General features: G+C 43.7%; 1 protein-coding gene and 1 long non-coding RNA gene across 2 annotated transcripts in view; one reads left to right on the top strand and one right to left on the bottom strand.

Moving 5' to 3' along the window:
- LOC146812590 (uncharacterized) overlaps positions 1-15,935 on the bottom strand; it is a 102,381-nt gene that overhangs the window by 48,176 nt on the left and 38,270 nt on the right. The window lies entirely within an intron of this gene.
- RGS19 (regulator of G protein signaling 19) overlaps positions 1-15,935 on the top strand; it is a 348,792-nt gene that overhangs the window by 306,503 nt on the left and 26,354 nt on the right. The window contains exons 4-5 of the mRNA XM_085619668.1: positions 898-972; positions 13,114-13,348. Coding sequence (XP_085475794.1) covers positions 898-972; positions 13,114-13,348 — 310 coding nt within the window. The remainder of the gene's footprint in view (positions 1-897; positions 973-13,113; positions 13,349-15,935) is intronic.

Below are 15,935 nucleotides of genomic sequence, written 5' to 3'. Positions count from 1 at the left end.
GTGTACAAAGATGCCTAGGTCAATTTTTCAGTGTGTAAGGGTTGAATGTATGAATGAGGGTGGCATAGCTCAAACAGACTGTTCAAAGATGTGTTAAAGGCCCGCCTCTAATAATCAAAGACAATGTATCTTCTGCAAATCCTTGTGAGGTTATAGGAATCCAGAGACTGGGGCCTGGAAGGGACATCAGACCACCACCTTTACACTCGCAACGTGCAATGAGGGCATCTTATAGCCCTCCAAGGGTCAGGGTGTGCTCTGCCAAAACAAGTTCCATCTCCCAATACCAACCGCTGTAATTCACAGAGTGGAGGCTGCCGCTCACAGCTTCCATTGTGCAAATGGTCACCGACTGTGGAAGGCAGCTGTTAACCCTTTCAATGCTTTGTGACCACATCAGCATTTCCTTGCGAATCGTTAGGGTCGAATATCTATTTGGTGTTCCATATTACTTGAGCTTCACAAGAAATTGCAATGCTGACATTGAGTCACAAAGGTGTGATTTGACTTTTCACCATCACAACATTTGCTACTTCGCACAGGATTTGCTAGGTTGAAGACCTCTGACGCATTGGGTCCTTTGTGAAGCAATATAAGCAACTTCTTGTCATGTGATGGACTACAATGGGTTATTTATCGGGCTAAGCAAGTGACTGCACATGAAACATTGAGGCCTCTGCTCATAAGCTTATGAGGGATTCTCTCTGCAATAAGCAGTGGGCTCCACATGTGGTGATGTGCAAGACAGTGAACCCAGTTCAGCTTAAGCGACTCATCACCTAGTAAGCAAGACTTTTTACATGCAAGTGGGCCTGGGTGAGTAGCGTCCCATAGGAGTGTGCATGCTATGCGTCTTCTACTGTAAATGTGGTTACTACCTTCCAGTCTTACTGTTAGGAATGAAGAACGGGACCGGCTACGAAGACCCTCGCGTGACGCAAAGCTGGAGACCATACCAATCTGTGAATCATGGTAAGTGCACTGGGTTAACTCACTTTTGGCTTAGGTGGGGTTCTTCCATCATCTGGTGGGCAATTATGGCTTGAGGCAAGAGACATCTTTCTGATGGCAGTATTAGGTGGTTACTTGACGTAAGCAGGGTAGGGGAGGCGGGTAGCCAGAGAGCACCTGTAGGAGTCTGACTGCAGTCACTGCATGCCTCGGGTTAAGAACTGTAATCAAAGCAATGGCCGGTTATCATTACGCAGAGTAGACTACACCTTTTACCACAGCAATATTTGGCCTTACCGATACAGCCCTTTTGTATATCACTATATGCAAGACTGACCTGCTGCCACTCAAACCAGTTCAGAAGAGACACTTCCATGAAAACGGCTACAGACGGGTGAGCGGTGGTTGAACTTTAGCGTGTGTTTTTGTAATTGCATAGAGGTCATCCATGAGCATGTTTATCAGCACTCACCAATGAGCATACTTCCACCTACCTATAAAAATCATCAAAACGTATGTTTGGAATCCCCAAATACAAAATTATGAAAATTGCAGACAGATTTTTTTGTATTCATTCACTGCATAGCCATCTGTGTTTTTCCTTTTGGTGCCCAAAGGGTGTCTAGTTGGGTTTTTCCTTCCAAGTGGGCAGGTGCTAATAAATTAAACAATATAGCACATCTCTAATAATAGCATTGGCCGAGTACTGGCCGAGTATTAAATGTGCCTGGACAATACACTGTCCAGTCACCCTTTGGAGGTGATACTAGTAGAGCTGGATTCGTTTGAGCAAAGAAGTGTGAGTAAGAGATCGTCAAAACATCTTCCCAGGAAAGAAACTTCAGACCTTACTGCAAAAGTGAAGAACCACCACAGCACCTCAGAAAATGATGGGGAAAGAAGGTGGTTTCCTTACCGAGTAAGAATATGCTTCCCACAAGTGAGATCAAGGCACAAAAAAAATACACTGCAGCACCCACATTTTGGTGCAGTGACCAATGATTGAAACCACCGAAAGCTTGCTGCTGACCTGCCAGAGAAGGAAATCTCAGAGAGCAAAGCTCTGTGGAAGAACCACAACAGTGGATGAAAAGGACACCTCCAACTAGGTATCCTCCTACTGGCTAATTGGTATGCTGAAGTCTCAAAGGCAGTGATCATTTCCATTTAAAAAAGTCACGAGTCTAAAGTAAAGGCGTAGAAACAGGTTGCAGCCCAGTAATTGTCCTACTGGCTTGAATGCTTACAAGGTGGACCCTTCAAAAACAGCTGGGCCTTAGAAATCGTTGCTGAAGAAAGGAATAAGGGTTTATAATTTTCCATAACAGCCCAGGCGTACATCTCGGGAAAGCACCCATGAGAAGCAAATAATCAGGCAACCAACACTGAGTTAAATGAGCTATCGTCCACTTCAAACTTTTTCTCTGAGACTTTAATTAGGAACAAAACTTAAGCTTGTCTCTCTTAACTTGATGCTTTCTTTTGTTGTCATTTTTTAACCCGCTTTGATTTGCCTGTATTTAGGGTGTAGGTTGTGTTTTCTCCTTCTCAACTAAAGTCCATTCAATCTAATCATGGAGGGAATATCTTAGCACCAATTGGTTACACCACTTGTTTCCTTTATGTACCGCTTTTGTTTTTTCATTATTTATTGTGTTGTATATTTTTCTGTGTCTTACCACTTGCGTAAGACCAAGACTGAGGTGTGTGCTTGCCAGGAGAAAAAGGTCATGGTTGCGGGTATTTCCTCCAGATAAATAGCCTCTTGAAATCTTCACTTCAGTACTGCCTGTACTGTGTTGATAAAAACACTTCCTGCTTTAGTGACTGCACCGATCCACACACAACTGGAACTATCTTCAATGCCATATTTCGGCTGGTCTTTTGTGGACCTCTTAAATCATTTGTGTACATAATGAATCAAGAACGCCCCATACTTACACAGATTATCTGAAGAATGCTGTTAGCGCTATTCTTTGATTATGGACCTCTTAAGGGCCCCTTTCTGCACAGGGTGGGTGACAATTCTTGACTCTCTGCTCTCTGGAGGGACTGTCTCAACATACCTTTTATGTTTATTAGCATTCAGAGTGGCTAAAGACAATTCTGAAGATGTGTACGATCTACAGTTCCCCGATCCACACGCATTACTAACTCAATCACCTCAGACAGGTGGTTAGGTAATTTAATTTGTCCCAAGAGATCTTTAAAATTGTCCATCAACTTTACAGAAGACAGTAGCTCTTTCGGAACAGAATTAATCTGCAAAATATGTTTTGTACACCTGTAAATCGTTGGTAATTTGCTGTACCTCCAAAGATACAGTAGCCAGAGAATGGGCTTGTTACTAGCAATCTAACATCTGCTCTAACTCATCTTTCAAAGTGTAGAAGTTAAAGAGTGATGCATATGTTTATCAAATGATTAGACCAAATAACTACTTCTCGCTTAACTGGGAGAGAAGGAATGTCACTTTTACTGGGCAGTACAACAACTAAAAGAGAGCAGGGACTGAGCAACGGAGCTCATTACTTTACAAGAAACCCTCTTAAATTGGAGTGGCAAACCCTCTGACACTGCTTCCACATACTCACCTTATCTATCCTGCCTACAAGACTAGAGGGAGAACTAGGGTCCGCTGAAAGTAATACTCCTGCCTTGTACATGCATTGTTAATATGAATAAGGCTGTTGCTTTATCTTTTATCACAACAACCTCAATTCAAGAAGTTGAGGCATTGGTTAGGAGTTTTTTTTGTTGCTTCTGCTGATTACAAGTAGTACCCAAATAAACCTTGAGTTATGGACAGCCAATAAGAATGCCTTCTTCGAGCCCAACAGCTATGAGGACAGGCCTGTTCAGGAAGCAAAGCTGTACTGCCATATCCAGTCCAATGCCAGGGTGAAAAGTCTCTCTTCTCTTGATCTTCCGAGCCCAACAGCTATGAGGACAGGCCTGTTCAGGAAGCAAAGCTGTACTGCCATATCCAGTCCAATGCCAGGGTGAAAAGTCTCTCTTCTCTTGATCTTCCGAGCCCAACAGCTATGAGGACAGGCCTGTTCAGGAAGCAAAGCTGTACTGCCATATCCAGTCCAATGCCAGGGTGAAAAGTCTCTCTTCTCTTGATCTTCCTCTTTTTCACTATAGAATTTAGTTTGAGTCAGCATTTCTATGCTGCACATTGCTTTGCTGGAGTTTAAACTAGAGATATTTAACTACCACAAGAGCTTGTTTTTGTGTTCTAGTTTGACTTTTTATGTTGATGTGGTGACACAGCGAATAAGAGAGGATCTGCCTATAGTGCAAAGGATTTCCATGATGTTATATGCTGTGTCTGGTGGCTTAGTGGACTAATGCATCCACTGTAGGGGCCTGTGTTTGACCTCATGATACCGGGTTCAAATCCCGGCGGATCCACTCAGTCTTTATTACTTTGGAGGTTGATAAAATGAGTACTGTTGGGCAACAATAAATATGTTATTCAGGGCCAATAGACCCTTCTCTGTGAACATGTGCTTTACAAATACACATGTTGTGTTTTATGTGCTTGAGATTGCAGAGGCTCCTGGCACCATGTTCAGTCTCTTAACAGCTGATCCGCTGTGATAAGAGGAAATAAATGAGAGTCTCTCTGACTGTGGTACTGAGGGCAGGTATAAAAGGCTTCGTACATGTTACCTTGTGAAAGTGATTGCGGAGTTCCCCTGTGCTGCAGGTAGACTCTCCTTTCCTCATTGAGACAGAGTGTTATTAAACTCCTGCTCACATCTGCCGGGCAGTAACAGCTTTTAAAACCCCTCTTCCTCGGTATGGGCCTACAGCTGCTGGCATGGCCAATATTTTTTGGAGGGTATTTATAAGTCATTATTATACATTGGGATTCACTTCCTTAAAGCCCATATTGCAGTATATCCATTGGCTTGGCTGTCATATTCCTCGAGGCAACAGAGAAGCAATACACACTTTCATTTGGAAGACTTGATCTGATCTTAGCATACATACCAACCCTCCAGATTCAGGCGGGAGACAACAGATTTCAAGGCTAGTCTCCTGCCTCCCGATTCCTACATGCAAAAACCTGATTCCTCAGCGTGCTTCTGCCGGCAGGGACTGGTCTTGTGCGACTCGGATTATGCACTGCCAGTAACTTTCTACTGCAAGCAGGGTGCACAACATTTTTATCACGCTTTCTCTGCCTGCCATAGCAATTTCTCTGTGCTTCTGACAGGTATGGTAAAAACGTATAGTTGAATTTCTGATTAGAAACTTGAACTTTGACTCTGCGACATTCGCCATCATATTCCCTGCCACATTGCTCATTCACTGGGGGAAAAGAACTGTTAGGCAATTGTTTGGCAACACTATTAATTTAAGAACTAACCGAATTGACAAAAGGCACGGGAGCTCGTTAGCTCTGCAAGCAAGCATAAAGTGATTAATAACATATATGAACTATGTCTGCAAAGCGGTGGAAACTAAGGCATGTAAAGCTGGTTTGGCTGGAAAAAACCCTGTTTATCTGGGACCAATCTACGAGAGAGCGGCATTGGTCGTCAAAAACTTTTTTTGATTGATTATATGGAGAGATAGCAAGAGGCTCAGAAATGGGGGTATTCTCCCAGCCAAAAAAACACACAAGAATGTCTAGAGGCAGAAACAATGCAGTCCAGGACTGGTCCACTGGAATAAATTAGAAATAATGTGAAATGTGTGGCAGCGGAGGGAACAGTATTGAAAGAAAAGGGCGTAAGACCCCTTGGAGAAGTGGCTAAAGAAATTGAAGGAAAGTGTTTGAAGAGTACAGAAGAGCAAGGGGCGTCCCACCAACCTTCTAGCACTAACGATCTAACCGCGATACAGGATGACTCAAGTGATGCAGGGTGCATTGGAAAACAACAAATCCACAGAGTTGTTCTCCCTCTTTGTAAGCAGGCCGAACACTACTAACAATGTGGAAAATTCCAGACTTGAAGTAGCTCCCCCTACGAAAGCGAGGCAAGTGATTGCACAAAGAAACATAGCCTCGATAACACTGCCTTGGAAATCAAGAAAGGTTTCGAAATTACAAAAGAGCTAGCTAGTCCACAGAGCATGGAGAGCAAGCAGAAGGAAAGTCGCAGCAGGATATGAAACCCTTAGTGCTCTTCAAGAGATACTGCACACGATATTAGGGGAAATGAAGCAAACTAAAAATACACAGCAAGAAATAGCAAAACAGATGTCAGATCGTTTCTACAAGGCTGAGGGAGAAAATCACCCTGGCACTCGTCAGAATGGAGGTAATGGAGCAAGGAGCAACACATTTCAGACTATGAGGACAAACTCTCCCAGACTGCTGGAGTGGTGAAGAAATTTGAAAAAGAATTGAGGGCCTTACAGAGTAAACAGAAGGAGTTAGAAAATCCTTTCAGAAGGTCCAAAATAAGAATTACTGGAATCCCTGAGCATAAAGAAGCACAGTGGGACCCATTGCCCATGTAAACGATTTGATTAAAAGAAAATTCCTCCCGGAACACACACAGCGTTTAACTATTGTGCACACCGAGTACCTTTCCATACCTCCACAAATGCAAAATTCCCCGCACGTTGCTTGTTACCTCTGCAGATTTTCGTGTTAAAGAGAAAATATTAAGCAAAGTAATTCAATAGAAAGCATTTAAAATTAATTAGGAATTTTCTATTAGGTTGTTCCCTGAAATAACAGTTGACTCTACTGGCCGGTGCAAAGACTTCAAGTCTCGGCTTTCACCTTTTCCTCTGACTGGAACATAGGCTACCATGATTCAGATTGCAAAGCTTAAAGTACTGCACAAAGGTATGATTAATGTATTTACGAAAACGGAGGAGGCACAAGGTTTTCTGAAGGAAATATCCGAGTTGTTAAAAAATAAACTCTCATAGGAGACTGGCATTGAAGATGAGGCATTGGGGGGGGGGAGTAAGGAACAAAACCATGGTGCCAATTGATCATTTTAGACTTGATGAATCTGGAGCCATGGTGGTTGGGGCCCCGGAAGGAGGGGGTCGAAAGGGGGTGTGTGGACATGGGAGGGAAAGAACTGTTATAAATGGAAGAGTTTGCATTGCAAGGAGATTGGGAGTACCGGGCGAGATAGTCATCTCTTACCCTATATGAAATTCATCCCGGATAAGGTAGTTCTGAAGTAGGTTCCAAACTTTGTGCCAAAGATTAATTCTCCATTTCATTTAGCTCAGAAAGTTATTCTTCCAGTCCTACGAGCACCTGACAACACTCAAGAACCTTTTCCTTTAGACTTAAAACACGCTCTTTATCTCTCTAGACCGTACTAAAGATTTCAGAGTGTCCAATACCTTATTTATTTCCTATGGTTCTGCCAAAAAGGGGAAAAGGTAACTTCCCAAGCGATAAGTAGGTGGGTTAGACAAGCCATTGCTCAATCATATAATTCTATAGGGGTGCCCCCATCTACAGTTCAGGGAAAATCTGCTAGGTCAAAATCTACATCAGAGCTACTTATGTTCAGTGAAAATCATCCAGAATTAATATTATTAGTGTTGTAATAGTGACCACACCAGACAAGAGTACATCGGTGGCCTCGCCATTTAAGATTATCAGCAGCAATCACCTCAATGCATCAGGCAGGGAACCAGCAGAAATGTAAAAAGGCTTTATCAATTTGCAATGCTGTTACAAGGGTAATAAATAACAACCATAGCGTAATGCCCCCCCCCCCGGCACTAAGGTAATAATAAGTCTTCCCCACAATGCATAATTTATCACTCAAATATTAGCTTTAAATGTAATATAATGTGGGTTTGTAAAGGGCATGTGCACCCTGTAGGATACAATGGAGCTGACATATTCTTGTTATCCAACACAATTGGTGGAATGGAACAGTTGGAAATTCAACATTTTTCTCCAAACATCAGCTTATGACTGCTGAATATATAGACACATTTTTGTCTCAAATACAGGCTTATCAAGTTTGGTATATAATTCAACCAAGTAACACTCTCACTCACATTATGGATGACATTTTAAAAATGCGTGACCAAAATGAATTCTGCCTCCTGATCCTCCTTGACCTCTCCTCCGCATTTGACACAGTTAATCACGACAACCTCCTATCCATTCTGAAGAACAGGATGGGTTTCTCTGGTCTGGTGTTACAATGGTTCTCGTCCTTCCTCCACCACAGATCACAAAGAGTCAAGGCAAACCACTCCCTCTCCCAACCCTCTCCAGTACTCATGGGTGTCCCCCAAGGGTCCGCCTTATCTCTAATCCCCTTCAACCTTTTCTTGGAACCATTAGCTAATTCACTAAATTCCACGGGCATTTTCTTCCATATGTATACGGACGATACGCAACTTTATCTGAAGATCCCATCCCTGGATAACATCATCTCACTCAACACTACCCTAAAGTTTACGCAAAATTGGTTAACCAAGAACTATGTCCTACTCAACACCTCCAAAACTGAGTTCCTGCTCATCTCTCCTCCGAATCATATCCCCAAGCTAGACCTATGGCTGAATCACCTCAAGGCTTTCAACTGCACCCCTCTCATCATAGACTCAGCCAAATCTCTCGGAATCACCCTGGACAAGCACCTTAATATGGCGAATCATATCAGCAATGCATGTAAGGGAGCTAACCACTTGATGAGGACACTCAGAAAGATCAAACCATTCCTTCCACAAAATGAGTTCAAACAGATGGTCCAAGCGTTTTTCTTGCCGAGGTTAGACTACGGCAGCGCTACGCTCTGTGATCTTCCCAAATACACCCTGGCTCCACTAAGGGCATCATTGAACACTGCGACTAGACTGGTTACAGGTGCCTAATGAAATGAGCACATATCCCCAGTCCTAAAATCACTTAAATGGTTGCCCTACGAAGCCCGAATTCAGTTAAAGATTGCCGTTCTGACTCAAAAAGCCCCTCATTTCAAAACTCCCAGATATCTAGCGCAAAAGCTCAATCTATCCTGTGGCGATAGAGCCTAAAGAAGTGATAACACTTTCCTCCTGAAACCACTCTTGCTTAGCAAAAAGAGAACGTGTCACTGAGCCTTCTCTGGCGCTGCCCCATTAGATATGGAACTCTCTTCCACCGGAAGTACGTAGAATCTCCTCAACGACTGCTTTCAAACTGGAAACCAAAAGATTCCTAATGAACAAATTCTCACCTTAATTGGGCTAGTTCACCTGCTCGAAGCATTTGATCCTACAACCATTGTACCGTCATTAGTTACTGCTCTTCCTTACCGCATATTGATTCACCCTTCGTAACCCGATAAATACTTGCTTAATGTATTAATCTCCCCGACGCAATTGTCCTGTAATTATGTGTTCAGTCTTGTTGCTTATTCTTATTTGATGTCGAATTTGCATTTATGTCCTTCCTTCTATTGTAAAGCGCTCTGATATCCTCCGGGATCTTGTTCGCGCTATATAAAACTTTATAAATTAAACAGCTTCTAATTTAGTAGGCTGGGTTTCATACTGGAGAGTTACTTACAGGCAGCTGGAAGACTACCAGTAGCTCATGAGCCACTCGATACAGAAGCCTGATAAACATCTTGAGCAGAACAAGGGGGAGGAGGGCATCCCTCCAAGAGATATGTAGGGCTGCCACACGGTCCACACATCAGACATTTGTGAATCATTAATGATTACAGACATATGCCTCGGCTGAATGTAATTTTGCTTCATTAGTCTGTAAGTCAGCAATGAAGTAATTGTAGATGAAACCTTTTTTGTCTGTATCAGTGCTTGCCGGAGCATATTTTTGTTCCTTGGTAAATCCTCATTTAGTTATGACTGGGAGGAGGAGGCGATGAGGTGGTAATGAAGCAATTACTTACCAGTAATCTTCATTACCCTAATTCGTGGTCAACCTCGTCCCAATCCACAACACTCGTTCCCTCCCTTCCAGTCTTGCACCTCAATAATAAGGCGCGTAAGATAGAGGAGGCAGGGCGAGGGTCATTTTTCTCCCACTACATGATGGGCTGCTAAGAATACCTAATTTAGTAATGAATTGGACGAGGAGGACTACAAATCGGGGTTATGAAGATTACCAGAAAGTAATTGGTTCATTGCTGCTGTCTGCCCTACGCTTGCACTGCTTCTGTTCTATGCTATTCTATTTGGCAGGTGAGGCCGGCTCTGGTGCCCATGTTGTACATTTTCTACTTTGTGTGTAGAACGACACTTGCATTGACAGTTTCCATGATATGCCTGCTTTTTGTGTGAAGGGAGCTAACACTGATGTTGGCTGTACTCTGCCAGTTTTGCATTTGAGGGAATCTTGTATCACCTCCAGTTTGGTACCTGCACTGCGCATCTGTGAGGGAACCTTGCTCATGCTTGCCTTACCCCGTGTTAAACCTGTTACGGTATGAAGGAAACTGGCTGCTGAGTAAGCTACTTTCCCGGAAAAAGAAAGAGGACGACGTGATTTCCATCTGCAACACTTGCACTGCTGCTGCCTATGTTGTACCTCTTTGTCTTTGGTGGAATCCAGCACTACTGCTGCCTTCACTGTGCCTGCTGGTTTACTGCTTTTCCAGACAACCTGAGCAGTTTTGTGTTGATATTGCCAGGACCAAGCTTACCTCTGCTCTTTGGTACTGTTTTTGCCAATGCCACACTTCCTAGTTTAAGGCAATGTTGCAAATCTAACACTCGGATTTATTTGCTAAAGCTTTCAATCCTCTCTAATATAGGACTAGCTCTCACATTATCTCTTAGCGTGAATTTCATTCTCACACATTTTGCCTCCATGTCCACGCTTTAAAACTGCTCATTTGTTGACATCCTTAACAATCTTACATAGGTAATTTTGACTTTTTCATGTACACAGGCAAGGACTCTAAATCACCCTGAACACTTGGGAAGGTTGGTATGTGTACCTGGCCTTAGCCTAGAGCAGGGGACGTAGATGTCCCTTAAATGAAGGCTTCAGCTACAGTGGCTACTCCAGCGGCATCCGTCACTTTGTCATGACATGTAACGATAAGGCAGCACCGTGTGGTCAAAAGAACAACAGTGGTAAAGTTATCAATTTCCCCGGACGGAAACCACGTTAGATAACATATAAACTTAGAACAACAACGTGTTTAGGTGTGACTTTCTTGACCAAAGCCATGCAAGTTTAAAAACACGAATTCGGTAGCAAAACGTGTCCGCATGTGGCACGAGCACTTACTATTCGGACGTTGAAGTGCAGTCCAAATGCTTATGAGCCACTGTAGAGACAATTCCATAGGAAAGCTTCTACAAGAGAAATAATAAAACCCATTCCATAAAATGAAATACGTTGAGAATTCTAATTACTCCCCATGATCCTTATTAGAAATGCCAACATGCATGCTACTTGCTTAGTAACTCAAATTTTTCACTTTCTTAATGCTATCAAATTCAAAATTAGTGTAAACAACACCTCAGAGAAGGTATCCATATAGTTACGATTGTAGAATGTTTTAGAATGCATGGCCCATCTGCCCTATTGGCCTTCCTTGCAGGGACACGCTTCTGGAAAGTTTAAAGTGCTCTTTGGGGGAGTTGTGAAATCTATAGTTATTCCCCCAAAGTTTACAGACAATCTTAGATGCAAGAAACAAGTTACTGTGAGAGGGAAGCTTGAAAGTTTAATTACTGAAGCATTAGCGTCATAGAAGACCAAAGGTCTAAGAGCAAATTTAAAGACTTTACTCAGAGGGTAGAGTATAAAGTTTCAAACCAGTGAAATAATCTTACTTGTCTTGGTCCTCTCAATTCACATGTGGGAATAATAACAACTTGAGGATTGTCTCAGAAAATGTTACAAAGTTTTTGGTAGTGAGTATAAAAGTGAATTTATGTTCTACTTAACTGCTGTATATGTTATCTTAAGTTTCCCAGGTGCTTCAACCCTATCAGCCTGATTTAGACTTTGATGGAGAGGGTGCTTTATCGCACTTGCAACGGAGTAGCCTTTCCATCAAAGCAAGTACAGCTCGCCTCATTTAGAATCGGGTGGAACTTCAGTATGTAGACAGCGGAGACTACTCTGTCTCCGCCGCCTACATATTCCTCTGAAGGCCCGATGGAGTAAGAGACTGTTGGAGGTTTGGTCATGTGTTTACCCACCCTATTTAGAGTTGGCGAATATATGGGCCAGTTTTCACTGTCTGTCACCACCAGGCAAAACCTGGTGGTAACGGGCGGTGAAATCTGCAAAATGAACCCACCCAAGGCGATGGGGCATTTCTTTTTTTTTCTTCAAAAAGAAAATCACGCTTTAGGGTTTGGGGGGGGGGAAGAGGTAAATAAATATTTAAAGTTTGACATTCATCAAACTTTCAATACATTTACAGGAACCGCCATGACGGTGGTTCCTGTAAATGCAAGAGATGTCAGCTGAGCTGGCGGACATCTCTAACTTTGGCAGGCAGAGTACCCTCGCCATGGCAGGAGTAAAGTACTCGCCATGATGACTATACCTAATCCGACCGCCAAAGTATAAATCAGGCCCTATATCACTTAACAACCACAGTATTTTGAAGGTGACTGTAACATAGGTCTCTGTGATGGTGGAGGTATTTAAAAAAAAATATATGATCTACAAAGAAGGTAAATGGCAGCACAAAATAATAAATTATCATTTTCGTTATGAACTAGAAGTAATGTTGCTCTCTGTTATTCTTTCTGCGAGTATGGAAAAGAACAAACACTCAGCTGTACAAAACTTTACATGTATTTAAGGAGCTTCTTTGGCATGGTATTAGATGTCCTGATATACCTTCCTCCAAGGATAACAGTAAGGAAGTCAGTAGCCTCAAGAGATTTGGCACACAAGGTAATTTGCCCATTGTGGTTGTAGGACCTTCAAAAGCAGGAGCTTTAAGGAGAGGGTTTTAGTCTCCACAAATGACATTTACACTCCGCTTTAAAAGAGCCTAATCTGCAACAGTATTTGAAGATTTCCGGTTTGCAAACTTTCTCCCTCAGAATTAAACTACATTAAAAGCAAACTGCTGGGTCAATGATGATACTTCTTTGGAGCTATGTTACACAGGGCATAGATGAAGTTCCTTGTACTGGCAAAGTGTTTCTACAAAGTGAAATTGTTTTGCAGAGACAGAAAATAATATTTGTGTTTTTTGTTTCTGGTATGATTGGCTATGACAGCACCAAACCGAGCCCTGATGAAGTCCATGGTTGGGCTGGATCCTTCGACAAGCTGATGAAGAACCCTGCAGGCCGCAATGTATTTCGTGAATTCTTACGGACTGAGTACAGTGAAGAAAACATGCTCTTCTGGCTCGCTTGTGAGGATCTCAAAACAGAGTGCAACAAACACAACATCGATGAGAAGGCTCGAATGATCTATGAGGATTATATTTCAATCTTGTCGCCAAAGGAGGTAAAACATCACCTTATGTCTGGTGACCATGTAATGAAAATGTCAGAAAGTGTACCGTAGGGGTGGGCAGAAAGAAGGTGTACAGTAGGAGTGGGCGATGAATTCCACTCTGCTGGCGAATTTCACTGAGTTTTGCCCACTCTACATTACGTTTGTACCACAGAGTTTCAGCAATACTCTGCCAACACCTGCGGCTCATTAATGTTAAATTGGCGAGCGAGAAATGGTGTCCTCTAATATGATTTTTCAGGCGCTAGGACGACACTCAGCGAAATTTTCTCAACACGGGCTGTCACGGGCATTCGTGACCGTTCGTGGTGAGAAAGCTGCCGCTCGTGGTGAGAGAGCTGCCACTCTTGTAGAAATTCTACTTGAGCGTCAGCAAAGAAGCAGTGCCCTGGCTCGCCGCGTGGTGCAGTTTGCGCTTATTATGTAGTGTAGAACAAGCTCCCAGTGCTGAAAATCAGCACGACGTGCCGATTCTGCCCACTCACGGAACTCTGCAGGATTTCATGAAGTTTTTATGTTACTCCGTGCATTCCGCCCACCCCTAGTGTTTTGGGAAGGGCAGTGGAAAACATTGCATTGACGCTTGCTTCTAAACTTAAGATACGCTGAGCTTTAAGAGACTATTATTTTAGGATAAAGCACTTGAAGATTGGAGGCAAATTGCAGCAAATCTTGGAGAAACTATACAAAAGTACCTTTCTTTCCAACTCCAGGGCATTATCACAGTTGTGCATCACACCAAAGTTATATAGTTGGCTGAGATACCTAACAGTACACTTCACATAAGCCTCCTCACAAAACTTAAAATAAACATTACTCAATACATATCAAACACATATGTGCACCATGGAACTAAAGCTATCTGGCAGACAAACTATGATCAGGGCCAGACAGGACTTTAATTCTACCAGACACTGAGAAGGACAGAATGAGAATGAATGGTTGGAAAGAGATAGAGAATGCGAGGGGACGAAGGGAGCTGGGCTGGTTTGAGCATTTTTGCTATGATCAACGCATACATCCATGAAGTCAAAATCACAAACATTTCTGACTGTACATTGGGAACTACTGACAATCACAAATCAATAAAAGCAGCAAAGGCACACACATCAGCACACAAGATGCATTCTAAAGATCAGATACTGTGGGCCATTTCACAAAGGAATTTATGAGTAAGTATATGAGTACTCCCATAGCAATACTTCATAAACTCTTATATGCCTTTGCAAATTTGCCCCAAATCATCTAAAATGGGAATGTTCAGGGAATATTCTTAAACAATTAGTTCAAATAGAAAGGACTGTGCCCAATTTGCACTTTTCAGGCTGATTTACAAAGCTTATTATGAGTATGTGAAGTGGCATTGTAGAACTACTTTACATAGTCAGAAATGCTTTCATGATTTACTCCAATAATGTGTATTCTACTGGATAATTAGCAGCAGTTAATTATACAACATTATACACTGGATTGATCACAAATCAAACACATCTTGATAACACTCAATAATGTCCTTGGTCAATGAGAAGTCCTACAATGTTTTAAAACGACAAAATGTGCTAAGATTATAACATATCACTAAATATTTTGATTATATAATTCGTAGCATTCTAAAAAGCAGGGGACTGGTTTTTATGGAGGCCAGAGGGCTCTCACTAATTAGTCGTAGTAATCCTTTCATCCTTGGGGGGGCGCGAGAGGGCGCACAGCGGAATGGCTGCCTGGTGAGACAGCTCCGCCGGACGGACAAGAATAGCGGCGTAAAAGAGCATGTAAGGGGCCAGGAGATCGCTAAAAACTGCCGCACGGACTGTCGGACATGGGCGTCCACGCATAGATGCGATGTGGAGTGAACTCCAGATGCTGTGAGAGCGGGGGCGAGCTGCGGAACTCTGGGCCCTGGACGCGACTCGCAGAGCACAAGATGGCGCCGCTCGGAGTCTCCGGGAACCGAGGTGAGGTAGCAATGGCAAGATCGGCGGGCCGGCATGCCCTGGAGTGTGGAAACATATGTGCAGGCCCTGGACTCTGAGGGCGGAGGCTGCGCTGCTGTCTCTGACTGCCGACAGGAGAGACTGGCGTGCATCGGAGGAGAGATGCGAAATGGCGGCGGAGACTACTCTCGGATCCCGCTATGGCGGACAATAACGTGCGATGAGGACTGATGAGCGGAAACCCGGTGAGCACTACCTGAGCTGCGCGTGGGGTCCTGCCTGAGTACGCCGAATCACTGTGCTGTCGGGGACCGGAGGGCTGCCTGGCAAGACTGCGACGGTCGAGAGGGCGACCCATGGGCTGCTAGCTTCGGCGGCCGCTGAAGCCGAGGCGCCGAGGAGGGTGCAGGTCAGTTGCACGGCGCCGGTCGCGCTACCGTCTGAAGACCGGGTCTGCGCTGAGGAGGTTGCTGTGCTGGGTGGCCGGCCCTGGAGCGTGTGTGGCGCTGGAGGACATTAACGCTTGTAGTGGGGCCCCCTGGGATCGTGGCTGTGACTGAAGAGAGCTGGGTGCCTGTCCTGGCCTCGGGGCACGAAGGGCAAGTGGAGGTGGAAGATGCGTGACCTGGGCGAGGGGAGCTGTG

The sequence above is a fragment of the Triturus cristatus genome, chromosome 7 (assembly GCF_964204655.1).
Source record: "Triturus cristatus chromosome 7, aTriCri1.1, whole genome shotgun sequence".
Taxonomy (NCBI): domain Eukaryota; kingdom Metazoa; phylum Chordata; class Amphibia; order Caudata; family Salamandridae; genus Triturus; species Triturus cristatus.
This window is presented reverse-complemented; position numbering and strand designations above follow the sequence as displayed.